At 28.2% G+C, this 19,668-nt stretch overlaps 4 protein-coding genes across 4 annotated transcripts; 2 read left to right on the top strand and 2 right to left on the bottom strand.

Annotated features, from left to right (window-relative positions):
- Window positions 1-2: 2 nt before the first annotated feature.
- On the top strand, window positions 3-965 carry F4817DRAFT_320667 (NAD(P)-binding protein; the record flags this gene model as incomplete). The annotated part of the gene is made up of 1 exon (XM_049301207.1): window positions 3-965. One exon carries the CDS (start codon window positions 3-5, stop codon window positions 963-965), a length of 963 nt encoding a protein of 320 aa, XP_049154285.1.
- A 320-nt stretch (window positions 966-1,285) lies between these two features.
- F4817DRAFT_352494 (uncharacterized protein) lies at window positions 1,286-2,672 on the bottom strand. Its single transcript, XM_049305243.1, has 2 exons — window positions 2,550-2,672; window positions 1,286-2,475 (listed from the first exon to the last, which is right to left on the bottom strand). Exons 1-2 carry the CDS (start codon window positions 2,556-2,558, stop codon window positions 1,966-1,968), a joined length of 519 nt encoding a protein of 172 aa, XP_049154284.1. The 5' UTR covers window positions 2,559-2,672; the 3' UTR covers window positions 1,286-1,965.
- A 147-nt stretch (window positions 2,673-2,819) lies between these two features.
- Window positions 2,820-4,473, top strand: F4817DRAFT_292104 (DUF1691-domain-containing protein). The gene is made up of 3 exons (XM_049299689.1): window positions 2,820-3,184; window positions 3,296-4,076; window positions 4,183-4,473. Exons 1-2 carry the CDS (start codon window positions 2,956-2,958, stop codon window positions 4,060-4,062), a joined length of 996 nt encoding a protein of 331 aa, XP_049154283.1. The 5' UTR covers window positions 2,820-2,955; the 3' UTR covers window positions 4,063-4,076; window positions 4,183-4,473.
- A 947-nt stretch (window positions 4,474-5,420) lies between these two features.
- Window positions 5,421-9,458, bottom strand: F4817DRAFT_362146 (MFS general substrate transporter; the record flags this gene model as incomplete). The annotated part of the gene is made up of 4 exons (XM_049306489.1): window positions 5,421-6,793; window positions 6,848-6,959; window positions 8,130-9,013; window positions 9,368-9,458. The coding sequence occupies 4 exons, from the start codon at window positions 9,456-9,458 to the stop codon at window positions 5,421-5,423; spliced, it is 2,460 nt and encodes an 819-aa protein (XP_049154282.1).
- Window positions 9,459-19,668: the final 10,210 nt, after the last annotated feature.

The raw sequence follows: 19,668 nt of genomic DNA, 5'->3' as shown, positions 1-19,668 counted from the left end.
GCATGTCAGGTTGGTCATCACGATTCGAATCTGCTCCCTTGACAGGAACAACACTAGTTATTTTAGCCACCACTCTGTCCCTCGTTTGGCGCGCCGCCCGGAATATTACTAGTAATAGACAGAGTAGCATCTGCCCAACTGAAGAGCGGGTTCTGATTATAGGGGCATCGAGCGGGCTTGGGCGCGCCGTGGCTAAGCAGTATGCAGCTCGCGGTGCTCATGTGTGCCTTGTTGCACGGCGCGAAGAACCGCTATCAAAACTAGCCCAGGAGTGTGGAGAGAAGTGCTTCTGGATTGTCGCCGACTTCAGCAACGTAGAAGATATGGTGCGAGTAAGGGAGAAAGTAATTGCGGAATGGAGTGGTTTGGATTCCCTTCACGTATGCGCTGGAGTCTCTGCTGTGCAGCCGGTCATGAGTTTGGCCAGCGTAAAACCAGGGGAGGAAAAGGACGCAAACAGTACCGACATACAGAAGGCTTTGGATATTGCTACTCGAACCACTCAGGGAAATGTCTACGGACCCTTTGTTGCGGCGGTGACATTTATCCCCTTGATAACGCGTACCTCAACCTCTCCATCCATTCTATTGGCCTCATCGGTTGCCGCAGTGATACCAGCACCGACACGGGCACTTTATGCTGCTACGAAAGCCTCATCACTGCTCTTATTCCAATCGCTCGCTATTGAACATCCGAAGATTACTTTCACCTTCATCCTGCCGGCGACTATCGAAGGTAACTTCCGCGCTTCTGCCGTCGATGCAGACCCAGCGACCGTTAACGCAGGCCCAAACCAGCGCGGTCTCAAAGTAGATTACGTGGCGAAGAGATGCATCGATGCGATGGATAGAGAAGTGAGAGGCAATGTAGTTGTGCCCTGGTTTCCGTATGGGATTGCGCAATACTTGTACAATCTTTGGCCTTCGCTCATCGAGAAGCAAGCGAGGAGGAAGTACAATTTTTAGAGGTTTGTTACGACAGAAACTTCAATCTTTAATGTTATTTAGTTATTAGTTGTATTGAATTGTTATATTGAAGATACCTGATTAAACAGGTAGGTGCATGTACCGGAGTGACAGAGTGAAGAGTGAATGGATTTAGCAAATCTAAAAAGAAAGCATTAAGGTATCTGATTGGTCTTAATTGAACAATGGAACTCAAAAATACAAAGGTACAGTTACGAAAAATCGGTAACCTTAAGAAAGAAAGGTGGGGTACCTAGTACATGTAGCTCCATACGGCAGAATATTGGCTGATTTCGTACACCGCTTTCGTAATACTTAAGAATTCTGTCCCTCCTGCTGCTTTTGAAATTTTCCTTCTCTTTTTTCCCCATCTTAGTGCACGGGCTTTACGCGTCACAGTGAGGAGCAATCCGAGTGCGTGTTTTTGCTAGTTGAAAACTATTTACTGACCACTCCATCTTGGCTTCGGCCGGGTTGGGAATTTTTGGAACCTCATCTCTTTTCGAGACTTTGCATGTTTTCATTACCATCGGTCCCTGGAGGAGCGAGGCAAGGAAAAATTGCGATCTGAGATATATTGACTTGGATACCATTGGTAGGTGTTCAGCATGGCGGAGAGCAGTAGGCATAAAGTCCTTTGGGAGGTAGACAAGGCATTTAATAGTGCCCAATAAAATATATGTACACACACGCGCGTAGCTTAAATCTAATACCTACCGCGAATCTGAATATTACGCTGCGGCTTGCCTAATCACCTTGGAGCCTCAAGCCTATGGTACCTAAGGAGGCTTTATCGGTATTTCTGCTGCATCTGAGCTACTCAGACGGATTCGTGTGGCTGCCTGCAATAACGCGGCGTGCCATAGCTGGGTTTTGATCCGAGTCCCGCGTAGATCTCGGGTCCTACGACTTCAATAACCCTCCGTCGCTGTAGATGCCAGTAGCGATGCTATACCTCATTCTAAATATCAATCTAAGTATCAATCTGCCTGGCAGCGCGTCAATCCGTAGGGAGCCGTGGATCATAAACCTCGTATCCTTCGTCTTCCGTATCGCTTTCGGCACTTAAATCTTTTGGTATAGCTTTCTCGTCTTTATTGGCACTCATATTCGTATCCGGTTCTTTTGTCTTGATATTCTCGTCGTCCGCCGTTCCACCGATAGGCGTGAAGGCGCTCTTAAAACCAGACTTTTTGAAGCCTCCCTTCTTAAATCCACCACCGCCGCCACCGCTACCGCCAGTTCCGATCGGATTAGAATCGCCGCCGAGCTTGATGCTGATGAGACCGTCTGCTTTAGCTTCGGCTTTTCTCGCGCGTGCCCCCGCCGTCGGATCCTTAACCATCTGCTTCATATCTTTCATGCGCTGACGGTGGCTATGGTCATAACTCCCCAGGTGAGCTTCATAGTCGTTCATGCGCGAGTAACCTTTAGAACAGAGCTCGCAGTAGAAGGACTGTAGGGCGGCGCGCGCTGAGGAGGTCTGCGCTGGCGGGAGAGTCTGATGTCGCTATATATTTCGAACTGTAAGTTATCTGGCTGCGAGTTACGATGTTAGATATGAAGCTAGAATAGCATACTCACAGGAGGCATGGTGGCATGTATTGTGGTTGGTTGTGTATAAAGATGTAGATGGGAAGTTTAGAAGTTGAGCAAGCTCCAAGCTTTACTACCAGGAGGTATGTAGGTACCTATGTAGGTAGGTAATGTACCTAAAGCAAGCTATCGCGGGGCAGATGCCATACATGATGTATAGCATGTGTTAGGTACCTAAACTTTAGGTACCTAAGCCCAAGCACCTTCTCATTCGCCCACCTGCACGACTAATAATAAGGTATCAAGTCTTTTTTTGGGCCACAACGAACAACTCAAAAAATCTCTACAAATACAAACTCCAATTCCAACATCAGCTCCCAAATTCGAAATACCGAGGTACCTAATACTTTTAACAGTAAAGATCGCGACTGCAAGGAATGAAGTTCAACCACTCATGGCGTCCGATCATCGTACCTTAAATCCAAAGGCTTCGCAAGAGACGTTAATATCTCTGCTCCATCTGGATCCTTCGCCTATAGACAATGCGTCCCTCTATGAAAAAGATCTTCCACCTCTACCTGAGGAAGATCAAGAGTCTTCGAGTTATAGTACGAGACATACACCGGCCAGCTCAACTTCTACCTTAGGTCTCAGCGGCAGCGGTCATGGCCCGATATATTATTGTACGATTTCAAGATTTCAAGATTTCAAGATTTCAAGATTTCAAGATTTCAATTCTTTTACTCGGACCAATAGGATCGAAAGCTTTACTAACCATAAATATACACCTCCAGTATCACGAATCCAACGCTATTCTTCCTATACATTTTCCTTCTTCGCCGGCCTCCATCTTGCCAACACCGCCGTGTTCCCTCTGGTTTACCAATCTGTTCCCTACTCCGAACCCTTTCTTCTCATGGCTCGTGAGCTCTATCAGACCCCTTTCACCGAGCCTCTACTGGTCGCCCTCCCCGTCGTTGCCCACGTCACATCAGGTATTGCCATACGCCTACTGCGCCGACGCCAAAACCTAAAGCGGTACGGCGGCGAGACCCCGGGTATGTGGGCTTTACATCACTCAAAGTCACCCAACCAGAAGCACAGTATTAAGATATGGCCGCCCTTGACTTATATTTCGGTTTCTGGGTATATCTTCGTTGGACTTCTTGCCTCGCACGTAGGCATGAACCGTATCTTACCTCTCGTCGTTGATGGTGATAGCTCCAACATTGGGCTGCGATTTGTATCACATGGCTTCGCTCGACACCCGCTACCGCCCTGGATAGCATATTCGCTACTAATATCCGTCGGAGTAGGTCATATGGTTTGGGGCTGGGCTAAGTGGTTAAATCTCACGCCGCCTGCCAACTGGAAGAAGATAACTTTTGATAAGCAGCTACGAAAGAGGCGACGGCGCGCTTGGTGGGGTATCCAGGCCGTCTCCGTCGCACTTGCGGCGCTTTGGGCTGCTGGGGGCCTGGGGATCGTGGCAAGGGCCGGACCCGCCGAGGGCTGGCTTGCTACCGTCTATGATAATATCTACGTCGCCGTAGGCCACTGACCAAAGAATTTCAGGTATGTGTATATATGTTTTTGCATATTGAACAGCATCGACATTAGCGATTATCCGGAGTTAGGACTGTTCAAGAATCAAGTGTGCGTAGCCCTGACTTCTATCAAGACCGTTTGTGACAAAACTCGATCTACTTATTTCCGATGGAACGTAGGAATAAGATGGTATGATGTCTATAGACAGTTTCATTTCAGACAATGGTGCATTAACATCATATACGCACCTATCGTCGACAGTGCTGCTGCGGTGATTCGTGGCGGTTCGATAGGTAACACAATACAATTCCAGGTTTGTTTGCTTCCTGATTTTTCTGTTTCTGTATTTTCTTTATCCCGCCAAATCCGTCGGATACTCGAGGCCAATTATCAACTCATCTACCATCTTCTCATACTATCCTTTTACAATTATGTCTTGGTGAAAATTGGCCTTATCTAGTTCTAAGGCATGTTCTTCATATCACATAATACGTTCCCCTCCTCCAATGTTCGCCCTTGCAAGGTCTTGAGGTTAGCGAGCACGACTAAAATAGAACAATTACGCCTTTCTTAACTTTCTACATATCGAATAGAGGCTCTCCCGTATCGAGATCCGGATACGGATAGAGCAAAAGTTCAGCAGTACACACTCTGGTTAATGTTGTCACCCATTGTGACATCGGACTGGACTATCAAAGTTATTGCATGAACCTCCAACATTAGACAAGATGTGCACAGACTTAATTCTCTATGCAACTTGTCCCTCGTGCTGGAGGATTTTGACTGGTCAAGCCATCTACCAACGGGCTTGCAAAGAAGCCATGGATGCTGGTCGCGCGATAAGCAACTTCACCGTACCCTACAGCAAATGCTCCGGCGGCCTGCATCAAGAGAGGCGGGCTAGGATTGCGGCTGAGCCGTGCGGGTTTTGCCGCTGGCAAATGTGGGTGAAAGTACGGCAAAGCCTGATAAGTCGGAATGTCTAGAATCCTAATACTGGGAGAGGAAGACGCGACGCAACCTTGCAGGCACTTTCGACATTTGCTTGGTTAAGCAAGTGGGTAGAATACTCGCCTATGGTTCATATGGGAGGATAGGAAGGGTCAAGCGGGAAATGACCGAAAGAAGATAGGGGAAAGCAAGAGACGGTGGATGAATGAGAGAGACAACATATTGTACGCGAGACGTTATATTAATACAAAGACGCCAAAGGGAGTACGGACTACGAGGGCAGAGGGCGTTGATTCAACATAGACTATGGCATAAACCATCGTCGCTTACAACGTCTAGCTAGCAATACTTTGTACTGTATTCTAACGACCTCGAGCTATGATAGAAACTCTACCCTCATGTCTTTTCTAAAGTTCACCCTCATCTCGTCTCATCTTTCTTCTGTCTCCATGAAGCGGCGAATTTCCACTGGATGGCCACGCCCGATAGCGCAACAACTTGAACGATAGCACATATCGTAAACGCCAAACCGACACCAATGCCGTTTACCATGGGCATTATAAAGCTTGTCCCACCGGCCGCGAATAAGCACCTGGCGAGGTTCAAACTTGCGCTAGCAGCGGCGCTACGGTCGGAGAAGATGTCGACGAGGTAAGTCATAACCACAGACTGCGTAGATACGGCAGTCCAGCCAGTGATGAAAGTGGAAACGATGGGGACAGCGATATGGACGCGATCGGGATACTGAATGGTCCAGCCAAAGAGAACGATGGACAGACACTGAGCTAGGGAGAAGACAGGTATGAGTCGGAGGCGAGCCTTTTCAAGAGGGAAGTGGTCTTCTATATATGCCGTAGATCTTATTTGTCCATCGCCTGTTTCAGAATCAGTTTGAACTTCGTATTGAGCCTTGACTCGACGATAATCAGTGTCCAGAATCTTGCCCGTGACAAGCGTTCCGATCATAGACCCCGCCCCATTTGCAATAAACGTCAGGCCGATCTGGGTCTCACCTAGGTCGTAGCGATCTTGAAAGAGAGATGACATAGCGGTGATGCTCATCTGCCAAACAGCGTAGTAGATGGCAAGGTATATGATAATGGGCGCTGCATGTTTACTGATGAGAATGCGTAATGGCCCCGTGACATCGATATGCTTTCTTGCTGCAGGCTCTGACGAAGCTGCTTCTGGATTCCATCTTACTTTGGTGAGTTTTTGGTAAATTCGTAAGGGATATGTAGCAATTGGGTTCGACGGCTTCCTGCTACCGTTTGCAACAATCGACCTCAGTGTTTCAGGAAGAAGAACGGTCAACAGTATTAGGAAGATACCACTGTAGATTGCCAGAAACACGAAGATTGATCTCCATCCTAACGATCCTGCCAGAGCGCCTCCAATGACTGGTCCGACTGCAACGGGAACGAGCAACCCGGCCTGAAAAATTCCCATGAAGCCACCGCGTTCAGCGCGAGTGGTAATATCACCAATCACACCGGATCCTATCGCAATAGTGCTTGCGCTGCCGGTACTTTGCAAACATCTTAGCACTATAAGAGTCGCGTAGCTCTTCGTCACTGCTAAGCCGATACATGCGCCTAGAAACACCAGAAAAGTAAAGACGTATGCAATTTTGCGCCCCTTGACGTCTGAGATGGGGCCCCAGAGGCTGGGCGCTAAACCTTGGAAAATAAGATATGACGTTACTGTAAGGTTGACAAGCTCTATCGAAATTTTCAGGTCATGGGCAATGGTAGGAAGTGCGGGAAAATAGATATTTGACGCAAACCCGGAAACTGGTTCGTGTGAGCTGTTCAAGATCATAATAGTGTTATTGATCGTTCACTTACAGGTTGCTGCGGTCGAAACAACAAGCACGATTAGAGCTTTCTGCTGCTTGTCGAAGATGCTATATGGCTCCTCCGGGGGTGGTGATGCCGGTGGCGTATTTAGTAACACTTCCTGCCGTTCTTCAGATGCCATGATCTATTGCCGTTCTTACTACTCGGAGTTCCAATTGTAGTGGTGAGATGTTAGTGGCCACAGATTGGAATGTCTTTCATATATCCAATTCCGAGCGGAGTTGAGCACCGGCAGTGTATGGAGTTGAGACTTTAGAGCCGGATTAACAACCAATCATAGCTCACTCCATCCGAAACTCCGCCGGTCCCCCGGACTTGAGCTGGGCAGCCCCCGGATCCGAAGCGAATAATACGATCGACAATTAGATGCGGTAGGTGAGTATCGATAGAGGATATGCTGCTTTTGTCGTTATTCAGTCGACTGTCCCTGGGACCTACAGCCATCTTTAACAATGGCGCCTGACCAACATTCTCCCGAGGGTGTTTTGAACTTCGGCAAGAATTACGCTGTACTCAACCTTGACTTGATGACGGTTCTCATAGATGCCGTTAAAAATACCACCGAAGGACGGGCATTTATTTCTAGCTGTGCGCGTTGGAATGACGCTGTTCACAAAAAAGACCTGCGCCCCCCGACCATCCTTACGACTCTCTTCTTTAAACCAGGAGAGCCCGAGCTAGCACAAGACGCTTCATTCGGTAAGCTCATCCGAGACTTCGGTTCCTTCGCCGCTGGATCTTCTGCAGTGCAGATAGCATCCAATTTTGAGGTCGATAGCAAAGACGTCGTACTTCAGAAAACAAGGTGGTATGCCGGCTCAGGAAATAGCCTAGAGCAGATTTTGAAGGCACGAAATATTGACACCGTCGTCATAGTATGTGACCTAGGCCTTTCTTCCTCTTTTTTTTTTTTTTCTCACGCGGGTTAACAAGAACTTCTATAGTCTGGTTTGAGCCTCTCTGGGGTCGTAATGAGCACGGTTTATCGATTGTTTGACCTGGATTATAATATTTATGTTATCTCGGATAATGTGTTAGAACTGCCGCTGGACCAGTATCAAAAATACTCTCAGGTCGTGCTAGGGAGCCTTTTGCCGAGAATGAACTTGCGGGTAATTTCCATCGACGAGGCTTTGGGGGGATTGGAGCAATCTTAGTTAGGCTGTCTTCTTACGTTCCTATGATCGACCAAGATCGTGACATTGGATATAGGATATATGCAGATTAGGTAGTAATAGTAAGGTCAACCGCCGTGTGTGCAACTAGTTACTGCATAGAGCATTGTGCCAAATTCGTCGACATTTTCTAGCCAGCGGTCTACTCTATTGCGTCTCTCGAGAAGACCAGGCTCGTCTAGCCCTGCAGGAATCGGCCAGAGTTCGTCAATACGAAAGGTTTCCTCTGGCCAATCTGCTAAGTATATGTTATATGCTGTTTCCCAGTCGCGTCGAATCTGTGCCCTCCATAAAGATTTGTCTGCTGAGGCGGGTAGTCCTCGCAGTTCAGTGCCGAGAAAGGTCTGAAGACCGTCTTGTGTGGAAAGAACACTGTCGAAAAGGTACATCGTGAACAATGCCCGCCGCTTTGCCTCGACTACAATCCAAGCTTCCCATCGCGGTCGAGCACGCTGTTCTTCGGCTATGCACATAAGCCCGTTCCGGCTACTCGAACACGCAAGCTCTTGGAGATTCATCATCGCTTGTCGAAGGAAGGGGCCTGAAACTTGGTTAAGCTTGAAGAACAAGACCATGGAGTAGATCAGATATGCCTGGAAAGCCGCTAATAGAGTGAAATCGTCGTATGCACCCTGCTGCTCATAAAGATTGTTCATCTCCCGTTGTAATACATCGGCGGCAACACTCTCACTGCCTGGCAATGGATTCTCGCAGATGCGAACCAAACTTAAGCAGGTAGAAAGCGGCGGCCTTGTCGACGCGACCGAAATTTGGGAAGGGTGTACAAATGGGGGCACACCGCGTCCGCGTATGGCAACGGTTGCATAAGACTTAAGAAGTCTATAGATAAAAGCCGTAATGGAAGCAGGATATTCTTTAACCTTTTGGCCGGGAATGGGAATATAGGTGTTCAGCCAACGATTGCTAATACCATCTACATCAATAGGGCTGAATAGTTCCAGGCTTGAAAAGTCAAGTACTTCGGAACTCCCAGATGCACGGCCGGTGATGTTTAATATCGACTCGTCCGGGGTATAGCTTGTAACGAATGTAGCCGAGGAAGTATTAGTTGGGCTCATGCTACCAGATGCCTGCGTCAACCCAACAGCCAGACTCTGAGAAGTTGGACTCTGAGGGTCCGGTCTAGTTGATATCTCAGGCCCGGAGCTTGCTGCGGATAGAATGCTGGGGTCGGAAATGGAGTTGTATAAACCAGATTCAGTGCTGTCGCCTGTATTGACGCCTGTATTGTCGCCTACGTCCCGTGAGGAGGCTCTAGAAAGTAAGGTCTGCGGATAAGAACAGGATAGACCTCGTAAGGCGCATCTAGCACAACATCCCGCCTTGCGATCACATTTTGCCTTTGCAGTAGAGCATGGCTGACAAGCCTTTTGTCGGGAAGTAGAATATCTCGTTGCTTTCATAACGAATTATGAATTATTTGCATGTCGAGGTGTCCCCGTTGCGCGGTGAAAGGGTAATGTAATATCATATCAGATTAGTCAGCACTGTCATGTGACCTGAAATCTCTGATTTCCCTATAATTACTTGCGTTCCACGTGTTTTCACGATTTTACACTTTTATAATATAGTTATAATATTATATAATAAAATTATTAGTAATTATATTAATATTGTATTAATTATGCGTATTAATTGTTTAATAATTAAAAGTTTTATATGTTTATAAATTTAATTTAAATTAAAACGGTGTCATTTAATTATAATATGTATAAAGTAATAATAAATTTAATAATATTATTATTAAAAGTTATTTATTTTATTAATAAAATTATTAAAAAAATAATATTTTTTATTTATATTATTATTAAAAATATTATTTATTATTTATATTATTATATTTAAATAAAATTTATTATTAAGTTATAAGTTATTAAAATTAAATTAATTTTAAAAAATTTAATTAAATTTTTATTTTAAATTTTATTTTAAATTTTATTTTAAATTAATTAATAATTAATAATAATATTAATAAAAGTAAATTTTTTATATTTAACCAAATAAAATGTAAAGTAATAAATTTATTTATTTATTTTATATTTATTTAAAGTATTAAACGGTATTATTATTAATAAATGTGTTAATTTTTACAATTAATTCGTTTTTAAAAATGTTTAAAAAACTTTTAAAGTTATTTTTTACATATGTTATAATATTTTAAATATATGGTTTATAAAACTGCCAAACATAATAAACGCTTTTAAGGTATATTATAATAAATTAATAAGTTTTTTAATATTTAATATTATTTACGGATTATTAAACGGGATAATTTTTAACAATTAATATAACGATATATATAATAACTTTTATTAATTTATATAATAATTTGTTTAATAATTTATTTAATAAATTATTTACTTAAATTAAACTTTTTTAAAAAAGTAATATATAAAATTAAAACTTTTAATAAATTATATTTAAATATAAAACGATGTTGTTAAATGTTTAAAAGGTGAAAATTAAAGATAATATATGTTAATTATTTTATTTTTACAGTTTAATAAAACATTTTTATACAATTTAATAAAGTTATTTTTTATTTTATATAATTATATATTTTAATATATATATAATTGGCGTATATAATATAACCGTTTTTTTATATTTTATTATGGTAAATTATAAAATTATATTTTAAGGTTTATTAAATTATTTTATAATTTAATTATATAATTATTAAATTATATATTAATTTATTTATTAAATTATTTTATTATTTAATTTATAAATTATTTAATAAGTTATATATTAACGTATATTTATAAAATTTAAATTTTATATATATATATACGTTATTTTTAACGAAAATAATTTTATATACGGGAATTTTAAAAGGTTAAAAGAGAAATTGCAAGATATTAAGTAATACCGGATTATTAAATTTATTTAAAATTTTTAACCGAAAATTATTAAGTTTGGGAAAACCGAAAATACGGACGTGTTAAAGTTAAATTTAAAATTGTAAACAAATAATGTAAAAAAAAAGTGAAGTAATAATTATATTATTAAAAATTGATTATTTTTATACGATTATAATTTGTTTTTATTTAGTTAATTTTAAAAATTTATTATTATTAATAACTTTATTTATAATAACAATATATATTAAAACGTTAAACAATTTTAACACTTTATTTAATATTAAAATTTTATGTAAAATAAAAATGTTTTTAAAAAGATGTATAAATTAAATAATTGTTAAAATAACAAAAATTTAATTATTTTATAAATTATTTTAATAAAATTTGGTTATTTAAAAGTAAAATAATTTAAAATAAAACTTATAATAATATTAAAATTAAACTTAAAAAAGTTATATTAATTTAATAATAAAAGTATATAATAATATTAATAAATTTAAGATTTAAACTAGTTATTTAAAAATTATATATATTTACGATTAATAAAATATTAAGTATATATTTAAAATTATAAGAATTAAATAATAAATTATAATTTTTAAATATTAAAATTAAAAACTATAAAAAAAGCGGTTAATTTGGTTAAATTAATCCGTTAAATTAACAAGATTATTAACTTTTAAAATTTTTAATATAAGTTTTTATAATAACAATATTAAGATAATTTTAATTATTAATAAAATCTTTAAATTTATTAAATACGTAACGGTAATTACACGTTTTAATATCGTTTACGTAACCTTAAAATCGTTAAAAATTTAATAATAACTTTAGTTTAAAATATTACAAAACAATGATTTATTTAAGGTTATAAAACTTTATTTAAACTTATTAATAAAACTTTATTTAAAATTATTATTAAAACTTTATTTAAACTTTTTAATAATATTTTATTTAAGGTTTTTAACAAGGTTTATTTAAAATTATTAATAAAGTGTTATATATTAATTAATAATATTTTATAATATTATAAAATATTTTATTTAAAGCTTTTAACAAAACTTTATTTAAGGTTATTAATAAAGTTTTATTTATGTTTATTAAAAAAACTTTATTTAAAATTATTAATTATATTTCATTTAAAGTTATTAATTAAACTTTATTTAAAACTATTAACAAGGTTTTAATTACCGATAATCTTACAATTAAAAAACCTTTTAAACATATATATTAAAGTTATTAAAAAGCATAAAAAGTTAAAAAAGGCCATTTTTACATATACCACACGGTTAATTTAAAACTTTTGTCGATTTAAAACTTAAATTAATTTAAAATTTCAATTAATTTAAAAGATTATTAAAAAACTAAAAACTTATATATATAAAAATTATAAATTATAATAATAAATTAAAAAAGTTATATATAATTAAATTACGTTAATTTAAAAAATATGATTAAAAATGGGTAATTAAAAGGTTTTATTATAAAAATTATACGAGAAAATTTAAATTAATTAAAATTAACAAAATTTATAAAACGATTATAAATACAAATATTACGAAATTTTAATAAAAAAATAACTTTAAAATAAAAAATATACATTAAATAATTATTAAAAACTTAAAAAAGCATTTAATAAATTAAAATCAAGTTATTAATAACTTGAAAAATAAGGTTATTTAAATTAAATTAACTTTACGGTTACATTTAAAAAGGTATATTAAATTAATTAACACTATCATATAACTTAAAATCTTTAATTTTTTTGTAATTACTTGCGTTTTATGCGTTTTCACGATTTTACACTTTTATAACATAATTACAATATTACATAATAAAATCATTAATAATTACATTAATATTACATTAATCGTGTATATTAATTGTTTAACATATTACATATCACGGTTTATGTAAATGGCAAATGTATTAATGATAAATGGAGTTTACATTTTACTTTAAAATTATTATTAAATAAATTAATTTATTAAATTAATTAAAAAAAATAAAATATTATTATTTTTTTTTTATAAATACTTAAAATAAATTTAAATATTTAAATAACATGTAATAAATAATTACGTGTTAAAATATATTAAAATACATTTTACACACTTTTTTAAACGTTACCATTAAATAAATTTATAAAATCTTAAAAAGCTTACTTAATTTTATCAGTTAAATTTTTTAAAACTTTTTTTTCCAATTTATTTTTAACATTTACTAATTTCATTTACTTTTTAAATTTTATAAAAAATATATTTATAAATATTTTAATAAAACCATTTATAATTATATTTTTTAATAATATATATTTTATATATATTATACTTTTATATATTTTTTAACATAATTAATAATTATAAATATTTATATATTTTAATTTAATTTATAATTTATTAATATTTTTTTAAATTAATTAAATAATTTAATAATTATTATATTATATAATAATCGTAAAATCATTTAAAAATATTTTTAATTTTTTAATAAATTTAAAAATAAATATAATTTCTTTTATTATTTATAATAAAATTAATAATTTTATTTTTATAATTAATATAATAATTATATTTTATTTATTTATTTACCATTTAATAACTCCGTTAAATAATTTTATTATATATATTTAAAAACTTTTATAATTTATTATATTATTAATAAATAAAACGTTATTTACCACTTTAAATTTATCATTTTTTTTTAATTAAAATTTTAATATTTTAATATAATATAAATATTTAATAACTTTATTCGTTATTTTATAATATTTTAATTTTAAATTTAATAAAAACCGTATTAATTAAAAACATATAAAAATTATATTTAATTTAATAATTATTATAATATATAATATTAAACCAATTTTTTTTTAATATAAATATATAAATTTTAATATTACCTTTTTTTTATATAACAATAATTTTTCTTTAATTATAAAATATAATAAAACTTATTTTATATTTTTTTTTAAATAAATTATTAATTTTATTAAAATAATTAAATTAAAATAACCATATTAATTATTTTATATAATCTTTTAAAATAACAATACTTAAATATTATTAAAAATCTTTTTTTTAATAATACCATAATATTTTTTTAATTAATTAATTATTATTTATATTATTAATTTTTTTTCTTTTTTATATATTAAAATTAAATTATTTATATAAAAAAATAACAATATTTTATTTTTACAATAAATATACAATTTATATAAAATTATTTAAAAACTTAATTATTTTAACTTATTTATAAATTTATTATATTATAAATTTAAAAAATCTTTTATACCATAAATTACTTTTTTTATTTTAAATATTATTTTAAATTTTTTATATTTAAATAACATTTTTATAAATACATTTTTTTTTACTTTAACATTAATAAATATATTAATTATATTAAATTACTTTAACTTTAAATTAAAATATATTATTATAACCATAAAAATTTAAAATAATTTAATTATTAATATTAATATATATATTTCTTTAATATTAATTTTTTATTATTAATTACTTTTAATTATTATTTTTATTTTACATTTAACAAATCGTTTATATTTATTAATTTTATATACATACGTTTACATATAATTTAAAAATTTTTTTTTTTTTACATTAAAATTTTTTTTATAATATTTCTCTTTATATATTAATCATTTTATAACTTTTTAAATAATTTTTTTTTATTTAACTTTATAAATTAATTATTAAATAAATTTTTACTTAACCATAATATTTAAAAAATAAAAAAAAATCTTTTTTATATATAAACTTTAAATTTTTTAATAATTTTAAAAATTAAACCTTATTAATTAATTTATTTTTAACTTAACCCATACACTTTTTTAAACAGCTTACATTAAATACAATTTACCAGATTTTAATACACATAATTAAAAATTTTTTTTTTTTTTAACTTTACCGTTTTAACACACATTACACTTTAAATAAATTTACATAAAAAATTTATAAAAAATAACAGTTTAAAAATTAATAACAATTTAAAACATATTTTAAAATACCATAATTAATTAAACTTAATTTTTAATTATTAATTATAATTATTTTTATAATTTTTATTTAAAATTTTATCGTTTAAATTTTTATATTATATATTAATTCCTTTTTTAAATATATTTTCATAAATATATTTATTTTTACGTAAATTTTACAATTATTATTTTTTTTTTATAAATTAAACATATTATATATACCTATTATATTAAACATAATTTTTTAAATTTTTCGCAAAAATACTTTATACTTTTCATTAAAAATATATAATAAATTATTTTTAAAATTATTTAAATTTCCCAAAAATATATTATTTTTATTAAAAATTACATTATAAATAAATATAATTTTATTAATTATAAAATTCCAAATATAATAAATATTTATAAAAAAATAATTTATTAAATAATTTATTTAAACTTTTAAATTTAATTTTTTACATTTATTTTCTTTTAATTACATTTTTTTAATCATTACAAATATTTTATATCCGTAAATATATAAATATATTTATTATAATTTACGTTAAAATTTTATATTACCGTTTTTTTTTACAATAAATATATAAAACCTTTTATAAAATAATTTTTAATTATATATATATTTAAAAATATAATTATATAAATAAACAATAAATTTATAAATTTTTAATTATAAAAACGTTAATAATTTAATACCGTTTTTTATAATATAAACCTTAATTTTAATTATATTTTTTAAACATTTTATAATATTATTTTATTTTTAAATATAAAACGCAAATAATTTTATTTAAACATATATTTATTAAAAAAAATATTATACTTATAATTTATTCGTTATAAATTTATTATTACACTTTATTATTTTAAACTTTAAATTATATTATTTTTTTAAAATATTTAACAAATCTTTAAAATAAAAAATAATAAATTATATAAATCGTTTTTAAAAATAATAATTTTATATATAACCAATTTATTAGTCGGTTATTAACATAATATTTTTATAACTTTTATATTTTTTTTTTAAAAAGTAAAAATCTATAATAAAACGTAAATCAAAAGTTTTTTTTAACCATTTTAACTTACATTAAATAAGTTTTTTAATTTTAAACATATTATATACATTACATTTTATAATAATTAAACCAATAATTTTTACTTTTTTAAAACAATTTATAAAATATTTTAATATTTAAAAACTTAAATATTTTAATTTTAAATACTATTTATTTATATTATTACATTTAATAACTTATTTAATTTTAAATATAATATTTTATATACATATATAAAAAAAACCTTTTATCATTTTATAAAAAATATTTTTTATTATAAATTAATTATATTTATTAATTATTTTATATAAAATAAAATTATTTATTTTACAAATAAACATTTTTTTATTTTTATTATTTTATTAATATTTTTAATAATATAATATAAAAAATAAAATAAAATTATATATAAAATTTTTATAATATATAACATTTTAAAATCGAAAAAAATAATCTTTTTTTAATCTTTTTATTTTTATATTAACATTATTATACCTTTTAATAAATATTTTATTATTTTTAATTATTATAATATTTTTTATAAATATTATTTTATAATTTAAAAAATAAAAACGTTTATTAAAAATATAAATAATATTATTAAAATTAAAAATTATAAAATAAATAAAAAAATAATAAAAAATTATAAAAATAACTTATAATATTATATTAATCACAAATATAATTATAATTTACAATATTTTATTAATTTAACGTTTTAATTAATTTTAAAAAAATTACTTTTTATTAATTTTTTTTAAACTTTTTTTTAATTTTATTAATTTTTTTTTAAAAATTTAAATTAACTTTTAAATTTTATTTAAAAATATATATACTTTTACTTTCCTTTAAATTAATTTAATTTAATTTTATTTCTTTAAAAATATATTAATATTTTTTAAATTTATAAATATTTAAATATATTTTATATAACCGGTACGATTTTTTTATTTCATTTAATTTACTTTTTTTAAATTATTTATTAAAACCATTTTAATTATTTTTTTTTCCTTTTTTTTTATTTTTAAAAATATTTTTATTAAAAATATCCTTTTATTTTTTTTTTTTTTATTTTAAATAAAACCAAATAATCTTTTACCAGGTTTTTTTTTATAAATATTTATAGTTTAAACTTTTATTTTTAAAAATAAAATTATAATTTAAAATAATAAAATATTATTATTTATAATTTAAATATTAATAATAAAAAATATATTAATTTAATCGGATAAAATATATTTAAATACCATTAATAAATTTTCGAATTATTTGGCGTTATATTTAATTATAATTAAATTTTTACTTTTCGTTTTTTTTATAATTTCTTTTTATTAAAAAATCTATATATTTTAATTTTTAAATAGTTTATAAAAAATAATTATAACTTTTTTATAATCTTTTTATATTTAAACTTTTAATTAAATATTAATAACTTTTATATATTTTTTTAATAAAATATACCATTTAATAAAAAATAAAATAAAAAAATAAATTATTTAAAAATAATAAAATAATATAGTTTATTAAATTTAACTTTTAATTTTTTTAATAACATTTTATTTAATATTATAATTTTTAACATTTTTTTTATATATATTAAAATTTAAAATAAAACTATTTTATTAAATTTAAATTAAATTTAATATTATTTATATATTATTTATTTTATTTTAAACATTTTTTAATTTATAATAATTTATTAAAATAAATTTAATAAATTTAAATAATTATTAATTTTAACAATTTTTAATAAAAATATTATTTTTAAAGTAAATTTTATACCAAATATTTTATTTTAATAAACTTAAACCATAAATTTAATATTGTTTATAAAGTTGTACTTTTTTTAACTACATTACTTTTTAATTAATTAAAACTTGGAATAACTTTTTAAAACAATATCGAATTTGTGGTTTAAAGTAAGTTTAAAATCCCGTATATTAAAATCATACGTTTAACGTTTTAAAATAATAATATTAACAATAATATTAATAATATTATTAAAAATAATAATATTAATACGTTTTTATAATAAATTTAATTAATTATATAATTATATTAATTTTATTATTAAATTTATTAATTAAATTTATGTATTTTAAATCTTTTAAAGTATTAAAAGTAATTATAATAACGGTTATAACGCGTTAATTTAACGCGTTAACTGTAATACCGGTCGTAACGGTAATTATAACAAACGTTAAAATTTAATATATAAAATCATATAAGTATATAAAAAAAGTTAAAAGGTTTAAAAAATAATATTATTAATTTTAAATTATTAAAAAAAAAAGGATTTTATACGTGGTTATGGAATATTAAATTATTATATTTAAATATTTTACATAAAATTTAAATAATTAAAACGTTAAAAATTTTTAAACGTTAAAATTTAATATATAAAAATGTAATATTATATAAATATATAAAAAAATTAAAAAAAATAAATTAAATATATTATTAATTTTAAATTATTAAAATTAAAACTATTTTATACGTTATTATAATATATTAAATCATTATAAATATAATATTTGATTTTTTTATTATTAATAAAAGCGTTAAAGACTTTTACAATGCCGTATAACTTTAAACTAAAAATTTTTAAATATTTTACCTGTAATTTATAAGTACAAACACACGGACCACGCGTTACGTGGCGCAAGTAAACGTAACCCGCTTTAAAAATTTCGGGTTTAAAGTCACTTAAAATAACAAATATTAACATTTATTATTTTTATTTTAAAAATTTTTTTTTAATATTTTTAATAATTAAAATTTAAAAACTTTATTATATTAATATTTATTATAACATTTATAATATATTATTTTAAAATAATATTTTAAGTTTTTTAAATTAATTTAATAATATATAATAAATTAAATTAAACTTATTAAATTAATTATTTAATGGTTTTAAATAAATAAAATTTTTAATTATTAAATAAATTAATTTATTAAATTAATTAAAAAAAATAAAATATTATTATTTTTTTTTTATAAATATTTAAAATGAATTTAAATGTTTAAATAATACGTGACGGGCAGTCACGTGTTAAAATGTATTAAAGTACATTTTACAATTATTTTAAACCATTAATTTAAAGTTTAATTTAATAAAATAAATGTAAACTTTTATTTTATTTTAATAATATTAACGCATTTAAAATTTAATTATTATTTTATTAATATTATATATGTATAAATATATATTTTATATACCGTTTTAAAATTTAATAAAATTTATTAAATTATATAAATTATGTTACGTGTTAATTAAATTATTAATTAAATAATAAATATTACATGTTACGTATAAAGTTATTTACATTACGTATTGTATATATTTAAATATTTAAATATTTTATTATATATAACGTAATATAATTATAAATTAATTTTATTTTTTTATTATTTTATGGATAAAATATTTTATATTTTATAATTAAATTAAATTAAATTAAGTTAAATTAAATTTAATGTAAAACCTTAAAATTTAACCAATTAAATCTTGCGTTTAAGCTGTTAGATCCAAGGTTTAAACCTTTGCCAAATCAGGTTAAACTTTGGGCTAATGGTCTAGGATAACTTTGGGATGAGCTGCGCCCTCTGATGGATGTATTGAAGATGGATGCGTGCACCTGAACATGTAAAATGAAAGGTATCTGTAGGTACCTAGGTACCC

This window comes from Daldinia loculata (assembly GCF_022478755.1).
Source record: "Daldinia loculata strain CBS 113971 unplaced genomic scaffold F4817scaffold_85, whole genome shotgun sequence".
NCBI classification, from domain to species: domain Eukaryota; kingdom Fungi; phylum Ascomycota; class Sordariomycetes; order Xylariales; family Hypoxylaceae; genus Daldinia; species Daldinia loculata.
Note: the sequence above shows the minus strand (reverse complement) of the source record. Positions and strands in the feature narration are given on the sequence as shown.